Below are 18110 nucleotides of genomic sequence, written 5' to 3'. Positions count from 1 at the left end.
GAAAAACATTAATCGGAAAATTCTTAGCTGCTAATCTGTCGAAAAACCTGAGTTGGAAAATTCTTAGCTGGTAAACTGTTGATAAACATTAGGTGAAAAAATCTTAAGCTGGACGGTCGAAAAACGTGAGTTGGAAAACTATTAGCTGATAAATTGTCGAAAATCACGAGTTGAGAAATTCTTAGTTGGTAAAGTGTCTACTGATTCATTGATTCATTTTGTTTCGCTTTTGACTAATCGCGAAGATGAGGATGAATAGTGACAAGATGAAATGGCTGAAAGGACAATGACAAACCCATGAACAGCACACTACACAAGCTCTAACATAGTATTTTACTGGCTCTGAGTCGAGACGCCAGAGCCTTGCTAGCCTGAAAAATGCAGTCTAGGGTGTGCTACGTGGAATAATCGTCGAAGAACATAAATAGGTAAATTCTTAGCAGGTAAACTGTAGAAAAAGATGAGTTGATAGGTAAATATTTCTTTATTCGTCGTATGTACATGGTGATAACTTCATTGCAGACCATATGAAATCAGTTGAAACCCTTCCCCGTGAAGAACCGATCGAGCATATCGAGCGTGTGGACCGGTTGCTCGGTTGGCACCATATGGCCCGCGTTCCTCACCATCACCTCCGTCAGGTAGCCGTGGTTCTTGGCGTACCCGGCGATCTCGCTGCCGACCGTCCAGACGTTTCTAGTGGTGTTCTTCCACTCCTCCGCCCCGCTCCAGTCGAGGGTCAGGAGGAAGTTCTCGCTGAGGACGTAAGTGACGCAAATGTCCAGGTGGCCGTTGTAGACCAGCGTCGGGTAGTTGTCCGCCAGCACCTCCACCCAGGGCTTCACCGATTTCCCTTGGTCCAGCCAGAGGGCGTCCATGACGTTGCCGCTGTCGAATTGCTGGTTGCCGACGTGGAGAGCTCCCCTGATATCCGTCTGCTGGAGGTAGGAGTCCCAACCGCCGTACAAGTTTTGCGACATTTGCAGATAGTTGTAAGGGTTCACGTCGCCGTACAGGGCTGCTCCACCGAACGCTAGTTCCTGGAACCTCTGCAAAATTAATTCAGATAGGTTGTTTGAAGCAAATGACCAACGGAACCCATCATAATTCCCATACTTTTTACGTTGTGAAAATTGCATTGGGTGCGACTACTGTCACCAGCTGGCGGGACAAGGATATTGAGCTATTTTCACCAGTTATTTTTTATTAAGTACAAATGCTATTATATTTCGCACACTGTCAATGTTTTGAAAGCTATATCACTCAGATTAACTATAAAGCATAACATGGAAAAAGATTATTATTATCATTACTATTATTATTAAAATGTAAAATCTTACTCTCGCAAATCTATCCTTCATGAAATCACTAGTTATTGTGAATTGTTTTCAGTTGCTTTTTTTGGTGGGGGCTTATGAGTATTTTATTCAAATTAAATTGTCTTACCCTGTGGATCAATTATACTTACTTTTTGTTGTGGCATCTATCCAGATATAGTTTATAGCGCAGTAACTAACACCCAGTTACTTCTAAAATGTAACTTTTCTATGCAATTAAATTATATGTAATACTATAATATTTGATAAAATTAATTTAATTACTAAATTTAATTATTACTAAATTGATTTAATTGATTGAATTAATTAAAATTAATTAAAACAATCGTTCCTCATTACTTTTATTACTAGGAATATTGTCAGCAGCTCATTAAGCACTAAGAAATGCTTACATCTGCGGCTTCCGACCACATCTCATTATCTATGAAATACTGTCCCTCGACCTCATCTTCCCTGTATATGTCCCTCCAGGTGCTGTCTATCAGACCGATTTCGTAGAGGAAATCTCCGAAACCCATCATGGAATATGGGTCGGAAACGCCGTTACCAATGGCCAGTCCTGAAAAGTCAACAGAAATTATATATAACTTGTGAGTTACAAATTCTTTTCTCATAATATAACGATGACTAAACTGATATGGAATGTTGTACTTACTCCCCAATGTTGTTGTTTTTAATTGCTAGGATGGGGGTTTTCAGCTGAATTTCCATTTAACATTAGAATTTCGAAAGCGGTCAATTTGACGGTTTCTATATGTTTTCAGTTATTGTTTCACCAAGAACTTACCCGGGTACTTCATCTTTACAGACATTTTCTGAAATGTAGTTTAGATGTAGATATAAAACTTAGAAAGTAATTTCAAGCAATTTGGTGGAGGTAATTTTTTCATTCTGTTTAGAATTACTATATCCGGTCATTTTGATTGTGATTACTTATTAGAATTTTGGGTACTATTTTCTCCATGTTTTCCTTCAGAAATCATTTGAAACGCTTCTATGTGATTTATTTTCTTCAATTTTTCATATTAATCATAACGTTATAGCTATCATCGTTGCTTGGGTAAATGCAACTGCCATATCTGTTCGTTCACCTGCAGTATATTTCCTCTCAGTCCGAATATAGCAATTTGACGCTACCGTTTAAAATTCCTAGTTTCTAATATTATTACCTTCTGTAAAAGTGAAATCAAAACCTTACATCAGAGTCTATAAAAATGTGCCATATGCATAAAATCTTGAGAAATAGATTTTTCTCCTTATTTCACAAGCCCAACGAAACATTACGATTAAAGAGGTGTAAGGGATGGTGACCCTTTTCAAAGAACTAAGATGTCAACCTCCCTCCCTTCCATGTAGTACATCCTGGGTTGCCTCTGCAGACTAACGAAACTCTGGCGTCTCTATTCACAGCCAGTATAATCGTCCTTAGGGCTCGTGTTGTGGCGTCAATGTGTGTTTGTGATTGTCCTTTCATCCATTTCATGTTATGACCATTCATCCTCATCTTCACAATTAGCCAAAACTGACAGAAACACTAAAGTACAATCAGTCAAAAAACATTACGATCAAAATATTGTTACTACGCTTATAGTAATTCTAGATGATATCAAATATCAGTAATCCAAGAGTTAAAGAATTACATCTTGCCAGAATGTGATGGAAATAGTACGGTCACATGATGATTATGTATATCCAAGAACAAATACGCAACAACGTTTTAATAAACTCAGTAGGGTTTCAAAACTTGATACTTTGTATTGTAAGTACATAGAAATCGTGATAAAATATACATTTCAGTAGCGAATATGATACTAGATTTTATTTTGATCACTATCACGTGTTAATGTGAAGTTTCGTATTTGATTCTTAGTAGAATTACTTAATTTATCAACCTATTTGAATCTTTTGAAGGGGAAGCCCCGTTCGAGATGAATTCACAGATATACCTATATGCTATGAGCCGAAATGCAGCCGTAAAAAAGTGATGAGGAACGTAGTGAAAACGTACGAAGCAGAAAATAAAACAAGTTTAAGAGAACATAATTTTTCTTGAGTAAGAAGTCCCGTGTAGCTTCCTACAACGGTTTTACTGCTGTTCTTGCTGAAACGCACATATCTTGAGGATTTGAGTTTATTTTGCGGTTATGAAGCTTGCGAATAAATGTTTCTAACAGTTATACATACCTTTGAAGTTGATCTTCAGCTCTGCTGCTGGATTTTCTGTGTGAATCTTGTAGGAAATAGCTGGAACGTACTTCCCTGAAATTTAATAAATCATATTAAAAGTATATAGTCATTTTCATAGAGCTGGAAGGGGAAGCGAGTGATCTACAACCCTTTGAACTTGGGTTTAAATCAACCCGAGATTTGTATCCTTACTAGCTGTAGTAGTTCTTCATCTTCCGAACTCTTACAGGAAGTTTCAACAACCAGAGGCTGTTTCCTACGCATATTCCGGAAATTATATCGGAAGAATACACCCTACAAGAAGATATTAGTTTTTTTTTCAAAAAGGCTTGAGACAAGAATGATTTCTCCCTCCACTTTGCTTCAACGCATATTCGCAAATATTGTTTCCACGTGCTTCAGAAAGAAGTTTCACAATACGTCCTTTCATGTCAAGTAATGAGAACATTTAAGCAGTTTTGATACTTGTGGCTAACCGCAACGATGAGAATGAATTCTGATAAGGAGAAAATCGAAGTAAGATGCTCCACTTGCTGTAATTCAGTCATCGCGAGAATACTATGTCTGTTGTTTGTTTCTCTCAGTTCTATACTGAATGTTATCGTGTTAGCTATTCGTTTATTCTTTTTTCGAAATAATCGAGATAAAGGGTAAGTTTTATTGCTTTTCTAACCTTGATATAAAACATAGTCTTTCCATTGACTGTTTTACTTTCACATAAATGGTTAAGTTATCCATTTTTATAGTAAACTATCTGATTACCCGGCGTTGCCCGGGTGTTTAATGAATTCTAGCTATAGCGTAAAATGTAACTAATTTTATTTACAGGTATTTAAAAGTATAAGTACAGTATACAAATGATAAAGTAATATCTTTTACAAATTCACTATAATATAAATTTAACAACAATTTATGAACAACATTTTTAGTTCCACTTCCAAGAGCAAGAATAAATAAATTGAACGGCATTGGGAGTGTCGCTATTCATCTTAGCGACCCCGAAAACTATGTATTCCACACTAATATCGGTTGTTTTACATGTCACCCCCTGTCACCCACACCCCTAGTGGTGTCAGAGGTGTCTTGGAGTTGAACGGCATTGGGAGTGTCACTATTCATCTTAGCGACCCCGAAAACTATGGATTCCACACTAATATCGGTCGTTTTACATGTCACCTCTTCCCACCCACACCCCTAGGGGTGCCAATGGTGTCTTGGAGTTGAACGGCATTGGGAGTGTCACTATTCATCTTAGCGACCCCGAAGACTATTGATTCCACACTAATATCGGTCGTTTTCGATTATTTTTATGTCACCCCCTCCCACCCCCACCCCTATGGGTGCCAGGGGTGTCTTACCCCCACAGTATTTATTTCGAGATTGCAAGTGATACGCGTTCCAAGTTTGGTTGAAATCGATCCAGGCGTTCGAGAGTTATGCTGGAACAAACACACACTTATACACACACACAGACATCCATTTTTATATATTAGATAGTGGAGGAGACGTACAGTGGGATGCACAATTATTGGTCGGAAAATTGTCCACGACTATTTTCATTAATTTTTATTGTGCGTCCTACATGTTTTTAAGGAAAATGATTATTATTTTTACTGGTGTAGAGGTTATCAATAGCTTGTTTAACGTTTTGTTTCAATTCTTGATACACACTTTGCTTAAAACAAAGAGAATAAACATTGTGGTGGATAATTTACTTGGTAATACTTATGCACCCCACTGTACAAAAAAAATGTTACCATGCAATTCCACGACGATGAAGTCCTACCATCATCTACATTCATCATATCATCACTCATCCTCACATTACGACTAGCCAAAATTGACAGAAAGCGACCTAAAATAAACCAAACCAACCAATCAACAGAGAGTAGAGGTACTCTCTTTGAACAAAGAAAAGATAATTTGTGTCGTTTCTTTCCTCTTTAGAGTAATCGCTACTATGAGGATGAATGATGATTAAATGAAATTGATGAAGGGGCACTCAGAGACGAACATCCATGCCCACAACAGGACTAGAGGCCGGGACCTTCGGGTGAATATGGGGAATAGGAATACGTCTACTTAAGCTAGTTAATGTTTTATTTTTATATAAATTTGTTCAGCTCTTTTACTATATTTAGATTGACAGGAAATTAAATCAAAGGAAATTTATCTTTTAGGTTCAATGTTTAGGTTCAGCCTTATGGCTATGTCCCGTAGTGATGAAAAATTATTTTCTAAAATAAATCATAGTTTCATGTCAGTCAAAATGGTCACTTTTGATAGTCACATGTTTAACGAGAAAACACTATTTTTTCTTAATCACTATTTTTTACGTATGTGTGTGCGAGTGTGAACCTATACGTGCAAAGTGCATAGCAGTGCATCACTTCGGTGTATACAGGGTGACTGGTAATTAGATGTGTTCCCTGAAAGGGGTTAAAGTAGAGACAATTTGCAATAAATTTGACCATATGATACCCCGTCCGAAAATTAGTAGTTTTCGAGATAATCGAATTTCAATTGTTTTTTTAAAAAATGACAATTTTCCACATAAAAAGATGAATTGAAAAAATACTGCTCATTGTATGGAACTTATTTCAGCGTTTTCTGATAGCTAACAAATAAGTGGTTCGTTGAAAAAAAAGTTTCTCCCAAATAACAATCACATGTAAGTAACGGGTGGGTCTAAACTTACAAGTGATGATAAAAAAATGCACTCTTAGTTTACTTGGCAACGTATTAATAACAAAAATGGTATGACACGAAGCGTACAAATTACTTAAATTATAACACCATTAAGCCTTGTTTCCATGATTATGAAAAACTAAAATATGCTGACCAAGGCAGTAATTTATTTTATAAAAAAACATAAACTAACGTAACGTTTCAACCTTCTAGCAAGGTCTTCTTCAGACTCTGTATCAAGTACAAAAGTAACCAGATACCACAAAAGACCATTATATATACACAAACATTACTCCCTCCAGACTATTTAGAAAGTTGTTTGGAACTTTCTAGCAGATGACTTTCACTTTGCCAACTTCACTTTCACCTAAAAGGCTAAACACAATTACTTCCATATAGAATGTGGTTGGGCTTTTAATCTCACACTCTTTTCCCTTCATTTTTCTTCCTTCTCCTTTCCTCTTTCTCTCTTGTCCTTTCCACTCTTTCCAACATCTTCTTCCATTCTTTGTTTAACTTCAGTCCCCCATTCCAGTTCATTGTGTCTTCTTCACCTTTCTTCTCTATTTCCTTGGCTTCCTTCCATTTTCTCACTAGCATTCTCTTCTCCCTTCCTATCTGCTTAGCCTCATCCCACTCTATGTCATGTCCTGTTTCTCTCGTGTGTTTAAATATTGCATTTCTCTCTCTCTTAAGTCGTACATCATCCCTATGTTGTTTCAACCTGTCTTTCAGCCTGTTTTTCGTTTCTCCTATGTACACACTCTGACATTCTTTACATTTCACTTCGTAGATAATCCCTTCCTCTTCCTCTTCTCTGTTTTCTTTTTTCTTGTTAGCATTCCTCGCAATTCCTAAGATGCTTCTCCCTCCCTTCCTGTATGTTTTAACTCCCGCTTTCCTAAGCACTTTGCATATCTTTTCTGTGGTCTTCCCCATACTCCTTATTCCAAACCTTTTCTCCTCTTTTTCTTTCTCTTCCAATTCTCCCCTGCCCGTTTTCTTACTTCTTCTGTTTATGTCCAGTCTATCCTGCTTCTCATAGCCATTCTTTTCCAGCTGTTTCCATAGGCTATTTATTTTGCCTTCTTTTTCACATTCTTTCATGCATATTTTCTTGATTCTGTCCTCCATATTCTTTATAAAATTTATTTTTGTCACCTCACTTACATCACTTCTTTTGTGGCAGAATACCCCTGCTGCACACTTCTTCTGATGCCAAGCGGTTTCAATTTCTTGTCCTCTTTTCCTTTTCATCAATATATCTAGATAGCTTATCTTGTCTTCTTCTTCTATTTCAAGTTCCAATAATATCCCTCTTTCTTCATCTTGAATTTCTTTGACAAAAATGTCAAGCTGCCTCTTGGTTCCCTTCCATATGCCAAAGCAGTCGTCCACATATCTGCAAAACAGAATTATTTTGTCACCTCCCTTTTCTATTGAAAAGGAAAAGAGGACAAGAAATTGAAACCGCTTGGCATCAGAAGAAGTGTGCAGCAGGGGTATTCTGCCACAAAAGAAGTGATGTAAGTGAGGTGACAAAAATAAATTTTATAAAGAATATGGAGGACAGAATCAAGAAAATATGCATGAAAGAATGTGAAAAAGAAGGCAAAATAAATAGCCTATGGAAACAGCTGGAAAAGAATGGCTATGAGAAGCAGGATAGACTGGACATAAACAGAAGAAGTAAGAAAACGGGCAGGGGAGAATTGGAAGAGAAAGAAAAAGAGGAGAAAAGGTTTGGAATAAGGAGTATGGGGAAGACCACAGAAAAGATATGCAAAGTGCTTAGGAAAGCGGGAGTTAAAACATACAGGAAGGGAGGGAGAAGCATCTTAGGAATTGCGAGGAATGCTAACAAGAAAAAAGAAAACAGAGAAGAGGAAGAGGAAGGGATTATCTACGAAGTGAAATGTAAAGAATGTCAGAGTGTGTACATAGGAGAAACGAAAAACAGGCTGAAAGACAGGTTGAAACAACATAGGGATGATGTACGACTTAAGAGAGAGAGAAATGCAATATTTAAACACACGAGAGAAACAGGACATGACATAGAGTGGGATGAGGCTAAGCAGATAGGAAGGGAGAAGAGAATGCTAGTGAGAAAATGGAAGGAAGCCAAGGAAATAGAGAAGAAAGGTGAAGAAGACACAATGAACTGGAATGGGGGACTGAAGTTAAACAAAGAATGGAAGAAGATGTTGGAAAGAGTGGAAAGGACAAGAGAGAAAGAGGAAAGGAGAAGGAAGAAAAATGAAGGGAAAAGAGTGTGAGATTAAAAGCCCAACCACATTCTATATGGAAGTAATTGTGTTTAGCCTTTTAGGTGAAAGTGAAGTTGGCAAAGTGAAAGTCATCTGCTAGAAAGTTCCAAACAACTTTCTAAATAGTCTGGAGGGAGTAATGTTTGTGTATATATAATGGTCTTTTGTGGTATCTGGTTACTTTTGTACTTGATACAGAGTCTGAAGAAGACCTTGCTAGAAGGTTGAAACGTTACGTTAGTTTATGTTTTTTTATAAAATAAATTACTGCCTTGGTCAGCATATTTTAGTTTTTCATACTTAAATTACTTCCTTGTGACATCTGCTATCCAACAAGGTACAAATGTTGCTAACATTCACATCTGTGTACAAGAAATAATAATTCATTCATCTTCATGTGAATGGAATCAATGAACAATACAATTAAAGAACATTATATGTCTTGCTCAAAGTGGGCACCTCCGTTACGAATGCAGGCACGCAGGTTTTTACGGACATTTGGTCTCTTAACTCGTGATGTGATGGTGTCCGACCAGCTGTAAAGATCCTCTCCCTGAGCTCTTCTTGCGCGTTTACCGGTGTCTTGTCATGTGGCTCCAAATGTAAAAGTCTCAAGGCGTCAAATCGATCGGGGGATCGAGCTGGGCAGTCCTCATGATGATAAATCATGTCACGTCTTGTAGCTAGAGGCACATCCTCCAACAACATTGCCATCCCGTTCGTCAAGAAATGTTCATAAGTTATGCCTTTTAAGATTTGGGGCAGGAAAAATGGCTCGATCAAATTATTGTTGATTACGCCCATCCATACTTCTGCCTGGGCGTGCGACTGTGGCTGGATGAAAATTACCCAAAGAAATGGATTCGCCGAGGCGGCTCGATTCCCTGGCCGGCTCGATCCACCGATTTGAAGCCTTGCGACTTTAACATTTGGAGCCACGTGACAACGGTAAACTCGTAAGAAGAGCTCAGGGAGAGGATCTTTACAGCTGGTCAACACATCAAGGACACCATCACATCACGAGTTAAGAGACCAAATGTCCGTAAAAACCTGCGTGCCTGCATTCGTAACGGAGGTGCCCACTTTGAGCAAGACATATAATGTTCTTTAATTGTATTGTTCATGGATTCCATTTACATGAAGATGAATGAAGTATTATTTCTTGTACACAAATGTGAATGTCAGCAACATTTGTACCTTGTTGGATAGCAGATGTCACAAGGAAGTAATTTAAGTAATTTGTACGCTTCGTGTCATAACATTTTTGTTATTAATACGTTGCCAAGTAAACTAAGAGTGCAATTTTTTATCATCACTTGTAAGTTTAGACCCACCCGTTACTTACATGTGATTGTTATTTGGGAGAAACTTTTTATCAACGAACCACTTATTTGTTAGCTATCAGAAAACGCTGAAATAAGTTCCATACAATGAGCAGTATTTTCTCAATTCATCTTTTTATGTGGAAAATTGTCATTTTTTAAAAAAACAATTGAAATTCGATTATCTCGAAAACTACTAATTTTCGGACGGGGTATCATATGGTGAAATTTATTGCAAATTGTCTCTACTTTAACCCCTTTGAGGGAATACATCTAATTACCAGTCACCCTGTATATACAGGGTGTAGGGGATGAAGGCATCCAAAAGTCAACCTTACATCCTCTACACCCCGCTAACTTCAGTGTTGCAGGTCTGTCGTCTGGGCTGACAGCCAGTTCAATCCTTTGTGACACTTGTTTTCTGTCCATGTGTTTTCCCTTCATCTATTTCATCTCACCACCATTCATCTGAAACGTTTTGATCCTCATCTTTAGAAAACTAATCAGTATCTCATAATATACAATGATATTATGTAATGTCACACTGTATGTGCGACAATGTTTTGCATGTACGTTACACGTCATCCCTCCTCTTTAGGTGATAGAAATGTGAGTTTTCTTACCTCCGTATGATTCACCAACAACAAAGAAGTCGTTCTTCTGGAAGTCGGAGAACAACGTGAAGAACTGCACCAGAGCCTCGTACAGGTCACGGCCGACATCTGTCTCGTCCTTAGCCAGACCGTCTTCGCTGTCTGTGAAACTGTAGCCTTGGAAATAGAGAAAATTGACGTTAAGGTTTGTTTTGCAGATAGGATTAGCGACGGGAAGGCGCACACATGAGCTACACGCGCCAGTTTCTAATATCTGCAAGCGCGATATCTACAGTGCATGTGATCAGTGGAGTATTTTGAGGTGAGCCTCAGCCAAAATGGTTGAGCCTCCCTGGTTGTGTAACGGTAACGTTGTAGCCTTGTATTCAAGTGGTCCCGGGTTCGATACACTGTGGAGGCACATTTCACAGTGGTTCGGATCTCACTTTAAACTGTAGGCCCAGTCCCGACTAACCTATCTGAGCACCAAGTGGACATAATGCAAACTTTTGGGGGAGGGGAGTCACGACAAAGGTCCTATGCACGCATGTGACCGAATCAACTATAAAAAGTAAGGAAATAAAAGACGACAAAGGAAATCATATGGGAAAAGGTCTAGGATGGCAAAAGATGAGACTGTTCCATATGTTGTGCAATCCTAAATTTCATCGCTTGTAAAGCGAACCCTGTACGAGACATCCATAATTAGTTCTCTTCCAGGAAGCATCGTCGACTTTGATATTTTAAAATACTTTGATTAGCCGTTTATCCCATACAAAAAAAATTGTAAATTTAGTATTGTCTCATATTTATTTATCTTGTACGTATTACTTGTTGCTGTGTGAGCGTTAAGGAATGTTGACTAGTTGTTCTGTGAGGTCAGTTACTCTTAGTCATTAATGCGGTTGTGACGATATGCCTTCTACGAGGGCCACTATTTATATTTTGAGCCTTGGCAACACTGATTGAAGTTAGGCGCGATTTGACGTTTGCACGGAATCGTCTGGCATTATTGACCATAACGTACTTCAAATGTTTTGTCAATAGCTTCATTTGTGTTGTTTATGTTGCCTTGGAGATTGCGCGACAACAATAAAATGGAATTAACTCGTGAACATTTTCGTGCGATGATTTTTTACGATTTTCGATGTGGATTATCAAGACAAGAGTGCATCGATCAACTTACTTCCACATTTGGCGATGAAGCCACATCCTTTGCCGCTGTGAAACGCTGGTATAACGAATTTAATCGTGGCCGCCATTCGCTAACCGACGAGATTCGCGAAGGTCGTCCAAAATCAGTTGTTGTTCAAGAAAATATTGATGCTGTGCAAAACCTAACACTGCAAGATCGTCATGTGACATACTGTGAGATTGAGGCAACCATAGGCATTAGTTCCACCAGCATATATAAAATATTACATGATTATTTAGCTGTGAGAAAGGTATGTTCTCGTTGGATCCCACACAACTTGGCAAACAAAGGCTCAATAAATACAATCGTGGTGCTTCAAAAGACGTATATAAGATTGTAACAGGTGACGAATCATGGATATATGCATATAAGCCGGAACGTAAACAGCAGTCGACTGTATGGGTGTTTCAAGATGAACCCAATCCAACAAAAGTTGTTCGCGCTCGAAGCACATCGAAACAAATGGTCGCCTGTTTTTTCGGGAAAACTGGTCATGTGGCAACTGTGCCTTTAGAGGAACGTAGAACGGTCAACTCTGAATGGTACACAACAATTTGTTTGCCAGAGGTCTTCGGTCAAATACGGAAAACAAACAAACGCCGTCGGATCATTCTTCATCAAGACAATGCCAGCTGTCACACATCTCGTCTAACAACCGACTTTATGAACAGTCAAAAAATCGAATTGATGGGTCATCCGCCGTACAGTCCTGATTTGGCATCCAATGACTTCTTCTTGTTCCCGAATATCAAGAATAAATTGCGTGGACAACGATTTTCGTTGGCGGAAGACGCCGTTGATGCGTTCAAAAACCATATTATGGAGGTGTCTCAAGAAGATTGGAAAAACTGCTTTGACAAATGGTTCGAACGAATGCAAAAGTGTATTGACCATAAAGGAGAATACTTCGAAAAACAATAAAGCAGTTTTCAATGCCAAATTCCTGTTTTTTCATTGTTAGGCTCAAAATATAAATAGTGACCCTCATAGTACCGGAGTTTTGTATCTTGACGTAGAAGTGAAGACATGGACTGACGAAATGAAAATTCATACACTGCACATAAAACACAAACTAAGGTTTAATAACACGCCAACAGTGTAAAATTATATGGCGTTCATGGTTCTTAAACAACTCTATGGTAAGCAACAACAGACTACTCGACATATTTGTTCCTCTTCTTTCTACATCATATGCTCGTAGTGGAAATTCCTAGTTAGTCAAGTTTGGAAATAGGTGGGGGGGGGGTGCTTTTATGGATCAACATGGAGACAATGCAGTAGGTGGGAGATTGCTCATGCAAATTATCCTAGCTGGCTGCATGTTTAATGAAAAATTTCTAAACTGGAGTGTTATCATCCCCCGCGCCATCCCACTTCGCGCCATCCCCGCGCCATCCCACTTCGAGCACTTCGAGCACTGAGTGAGAGTAGAAGCAGTGGTTTCGTTGGTTCAGTGAGGTTTTGTGTACTCTAACCTTGTAAGATGGGTATGATGGTGACATAACAAATTTACTACTTAACTGTAACAACAACAATTTTCTGATATTTACCCATTTCACCTGAATCATACAAAACATGCATCATAAACACTGATATCAAATACGCGTATCATTATAACAACCTTCAATATAACAAATCCAATCATTCTTTAAGAGTAAAACACCTTTAACATATTCATAAATTTAACCTGATATCGTGATTATACACCATATCAACGAACCTCAACCATAACACTACCTTTGGGAGAAACACATTCTAAGATCAAGAAGCAAAAAGTAAACAATATGAGCAAATTTTATTTGAAAGAAAGTACCAAAGCAATTCCTAAGAACAGAAATAACTTATCTATGGAATACTTACCAGTTCCTGCGGGGCTGTCGATGTACAGGACGTTGTACTTGCGCGTCCACGCGTGTTCCCTCGGCACCAAATTGAGGTCCTCGTCAACCGAGAAGGGGCCGTTCTCGTTGAACAGGCCGTAGGTGGAAGCGACGCCGGGTCCCCCTTGCAGCCAGAGTATCAGCGGGTCGTTTGCTGGGTCGTTCTGCGAATATCAAGTAGCGGCGCATTAAAATGAGATCCCAGAGGAATATTGCATTTCAAAAAATCCATTTTCAATGTTCAATAAGTCTTCGTGGGCTGATATTGTTTCGCAGGGCCCACCTATTGGAATTCGCTTCTTAATATTATTTCTCTTTCGTGTTGGACTACATACAATCAGTGCATGCATATTGGACGTTGAGCTATTTTATAGTCAGTATAGGAAAATTGAAATATTGAACACACACAAACACACACACGTTCAATAGACATTCCGGATCCAAATCTGCGGAATCAGTGGGATGCGCCTTTGTGGTGGACTTTTAAAGTTACGGTTTCATCCTACACCCTGTCTGTTCCATCTACACGGCAGAACTGTATGTAGTTCTAAAGGCTTTGGATTTCGCTGATATTCAAGTTCTGAAGAAAGTCCTTCTATGCACAGAATCCACCAGTGTGCTCCAGAGTCTGGAATTACCGAATTCCAGACATCCTGTTGTGCAGCGTATCTTTCGACGGCTAGTGTCCTTGTATGCCAGAGCTGAAGTTAGCTTTTGTTGGGTCCCTAGTCACGTGGGCATCAGGGGAACGAAGCAGCCAATGCTGCTGCTAAGTCTGCTGATGCAGACTGCGAGATTCTCGTCCACCTTCTGCCATCTAGGGAATATTTTTCAGAATGTTTTTCATTGATGTATTCTTGAAACGTGGCAGGCCGAGTTGGATGAGATAAGGGGAACAAGCTTCGAGCTATCAAACCCATGACTGGTGCTTGGCGTTCCTCGTCTCGTTCCTCCCGCCGAGAAGAAGACATCTTAACACGGCTCCGACTCGGACACAGCTGTCTAACGCATCGTCATTTGCTACAAGGACTGGACCCTCCGTAGTGCCGGTTTTACTCACCTCGGACAGTATTTTAACCTTCCCAACGATTTGTCATCTATGCTGGGGGACGATGACAGTGTTTTAGCCAATGTTTTTAGATTTTTGAGAAGAGCAGGCCTCTTCCACTGTTTCTGAGGTAGTTTTTAACCCATGCTTACCTTTGTTAATATGTTGTGTTTGTCTATGCAAGTCCATTTACAACTTGCATTTGTAACACTTTCTCAAGCTGTTTTTTATACTCCTTTTTAATTTTGAGGTAAGGGTTTTAGATAAGGGGATCCTCCCCGTATATATTGAAGGGTGCAAAATGACCAAACTTGCCGACGCACCTAACACTTTTAAATCAGTCAATCAATCCGTGACGTGGACAAATTGGAACACATGGATATTGGTGCGGTGTGCCATCTTCCACCTTCAGGGTTATAGATAAACAGAGACTTGTTAGGCGCCTTCTACGTATTGAAGGAGCCGCGGTGGTATAGTCGGTATCGACCTCCCTAGCAGAGTGGACTGCGCAGCGCGCTACGACCCCACGAGTCCCGGGTTCGAATCCTGGGTAAGACATGAATATTTCTATTAAATTGGGCACACACAGGAGATGTACTCTATAGATTTTCAGCGAAAAATGCAGGCTCGACCAGGACTCGAACCCGGGTCTCTGGCAATCCGTGCCATTGCTCTACCACTGAGCTACCGAGCCGGCCTGGGTTCCCCTGCATTTTCGCTGGCGCTGTTTTACCTGTGTGAACTCGTCTCTGCGGTAGCTCAGTGGTAGAGCAATGGCACGGATTGCCAGAGACCCGGGTTCGAGTCCTGGTCGAGCCTGCATTTTTCGCTGAAAATCTACATGAATATTTCTGTTTGTCTTTAATATGAAAAACTTAGAACATTGAGTAAACACTGACATGAGAAAACAGAGAAAGTGGATGACGGGATGGAATGGGGCGATGGCATATATTAGTTTAATAAATAACGATTTGATATAGTTTTTTATGACTAAGGGTGGAGGGGAAGATGGCCTCACTCTCTCCTACCCTTTAAATCCACCCATCTTCTTGATTGTGTGTGTTTGGGGATGGGGTTGGAGGGCTTCTGTCTGAAATAATCTTCGTAGTGAAGTTTGTTGTCCTGTGTCTTTGATTACGTTCATATTGATCTTAGGAGAATGATATTACAGATGAGGCTCATATTTTTACCAGTAGCATGTTTAATAGTGTAATGGCTGTTATGACTTGTCGCGATTAACCCAAGAGGTACAAATGCGACTTAAATTAATCAACCCTTCAAACCTTTCACTGTAAGAATGAACTGATTCGATTCTAACATTTCTTTTGGGAACTTTTCTTTCCCATGGATGTTTGTTGCAGTAATGAAGAATGTTTTCTTGTTAAGTTGCTTTTTTCAAGAAGGACAAGTTTTGTTTTCTTACAGAGAGTATCATTAACAACAAAGTTTTCAAGGAAACATCTTGTAATATATCCAGTGACTATGCATTGCAATGTTAATTGGAAGTTATTCATTGTTTCTTCTAATACTTTGTTTGGAAGAGATCCTCTTCTTTCGCCTTCGGGTGAACATTTTTTTGCCTTTGGCGGGGATCGAACCTACGACATACCTGTGTTTACAGAATTACAAATCCAGTGCGCTAATACTACACGCCGCCCCACTAGACAATGGTTAATGTCCAATTAACATTGCATGCTAATGTAGATCCGTTTACCACTAATATTCAGATAATTATCTAGTTATTGTTTTTGGTTCAAGTTTACAAAAAATACTTAATATGGCACTAACCACTAAAATACCTTCCTCCTTTACGAAATTCGTAGCCAGGCCACTGACCTTAAATTGTAGTTTCAATGATGGAGAAGGTCAAACACTTACCTCCGACAAGAAAAACCAGAAGAAGAGGTTCGAATTGAACTCCTGATTGACCGTCAAGTACCCTGAGTAACTGGTGAGGTCGGTGATGTTTTGTACGGTAGCCAACTGCAGGGCTTCGTCCAAGCGGCCATCTTGGATCAGAGGGGTGAGAAACAGCGGTTCCCCTGCGTCGGCCACTGCGGGCAAACTCCTAGAGATCTTCTGATCCCGACGCAGCAGCATGCAAGACCCATGCTGAAGCAGTACGCTGCAAAGAATCACCAACAGAGATTTCGTGAGCATGATTCGATTCCTCTTTGACACGGTCTGACAAAACATACTCCCAGCTGAAACCTTTATGCAATCCGCTATCTCCGTGTCGCCTTGATTTAGACAATGCGGAAGGATTACCGGATTAGGAAGTGGAGACAAAACACAGGTGCTAATCCTTCCACTAATGCAAGGAGCTGTTATGACAGTGACAGATTGGAAGCTCAGCAGCAATATTTTGTCATTTATGCCTAAGAATGTATTATATTCGTGTGAGATCTCGTGGAGTAATGTATTTTTTTTTCATGAATTACGCAACTCGATGGGTTGAGTAAAATTGATTAGGTCATTGGATGTTGCACTAATCTATGAGATAAGGGTTTGGGATTTTCAGAGTTGAATGAGAAAGGAATGGAAAGGAACAGCGCCAGGAAAATCAATATGGGAGCTTGGATTGACGTGATCAAGGATGACTTAACCCATATAGATTAAAGTACCTTATCTGCCTCTTCTCCTTGTGTTTATGCTTGCTCACTCACAGTCTCTCTCTCTCTCTCTCTCTCTCTCTCTCTCTCTCTCCCTCATATGCTGCCCTTTTGCCACCTTCCGTGGCGGAGTGGTTCGAGATCCAGGGTTTGAATTCCGGCGTGGACTTGGGTTTTCTTTGTGAGTGTCCTTTCATCAATTCCGTCATATCATCACTCATCCTCATCTTCGCGATTAGCTAAAAGTGGCAAAAAAGCTAAAAAAAATAAACCAAATTAATCAAGTAATAATCTTATGCCCCCTCTTCTTCTTCTCGCCCTTTGTTTCTCTGTCCCTCCTCTCTATTTCCCCCTTTCTCTCTTCATTCCTTCCTCGCTTCACTTCTCAGGGCTCCCCGATAGCGTGGTGGTATACGTTCTCGCATTGTGAAAAAGGGTCTCAGGTTCCACACCCGCTGGAGGCACACAGTGGTTTGGATCCAACTTTAAACTGTAGGTCCAGTCCCGATTGCGCTATCCGTGCATAAAGTGGGCTTAAAAGAAATTCAGACTCAAACAAGTCCCCTGAGCATAAAGTAAACGTAAAACAAATTTCCAATCTTGCCACTTCCCCTTCCTTCTGTCCGTTTCTGCTTATCTCTCATCGACTCTCCGTATTTTTCTCTTGCTTACTCTGTTGCACTCCTATACTCTTTCCTTCTCTACGTACTTTTCTCTTTCTCTGTCAGTCATGACATAACAATTCTACCATCACACCTTTAACGAAGGCCACAGATGCTCCCTATCGTTCCTCTGTCCAATCTTCTTCGTCTTCGCATTTTCGCTGTCGATGATACCCTGGTTCAAAACGAGCCAGAAGCCTAAGTAGATCATGGAAATCATCGCAAATGGACATTATCCTGAAGGATGAGTAGGTTTTTCGTCACAATTTAATGATCCAAACACTGTTCTTATTTCCTATCCCCATGACCTTATCTGCAC

At 39.8% G+C, this 18110-nt stretch overlaps 1 protein-coding gene and 1 non-coding gene across 2 annotated transcripts; both read right to left on the bottom strand.

Annotated features, from left to right (window-relative positions):
• Window positions 1-465: 465 nt before the first annotated feature.
• Window positions 466-16723, bottom strand: LOC145998536 (venom serine carboxypeptidase-like). The gene is made up of 6 exons (XM_083134959.1): window positions 16396-16723; window positions 13450-13633; window positions 10425-10571; window positions 3522-3596; window positions 1730-1896; window positions 466-1049 (listed from the first exon to the last, which is right to left on the bottom strand). The coding sequence occupies exons 1-6, from the start codon at window positions 16711-16713 to the stop codon at window positions 534-536; spliced, it is 1407 nt and encodes a 468-aa protein (XP_082991085.1). The 5' UTR covers window positions 16714-16723; the 3' UTR covers window positions 466-533.
• Window positions 15141-15211, bottom strand: TRNAS-GGA (transfer RNA serine (anticodon GGA)). Its single transcript has one exon. It is a non-coding gene; the product is annotated as a tRNA-Ser (tRNA).
• Window positions 16724-18110: the final 1387 nt, after the last annotated feature.

Source organism: Lepisma saccharinum, chromosome 14 (assembly GCF_977018435.1).
Source record: "Lepisma saccharinum chromosome 14, izLepSacc3.1, whole genome shotgun sequence".
Taxonomy (NCBI): domain Eukaryota; kingdom Metazoa; phylum Arthropoda; class Insecta; order Zygentoma; family Lepismatidae; genus Lepisma; species Lepisma saccharinum.
Note: the sequence above shows the minus strand (reverse complement) of the source record. Positions and strands in the feature narration are given on the sequence as shown.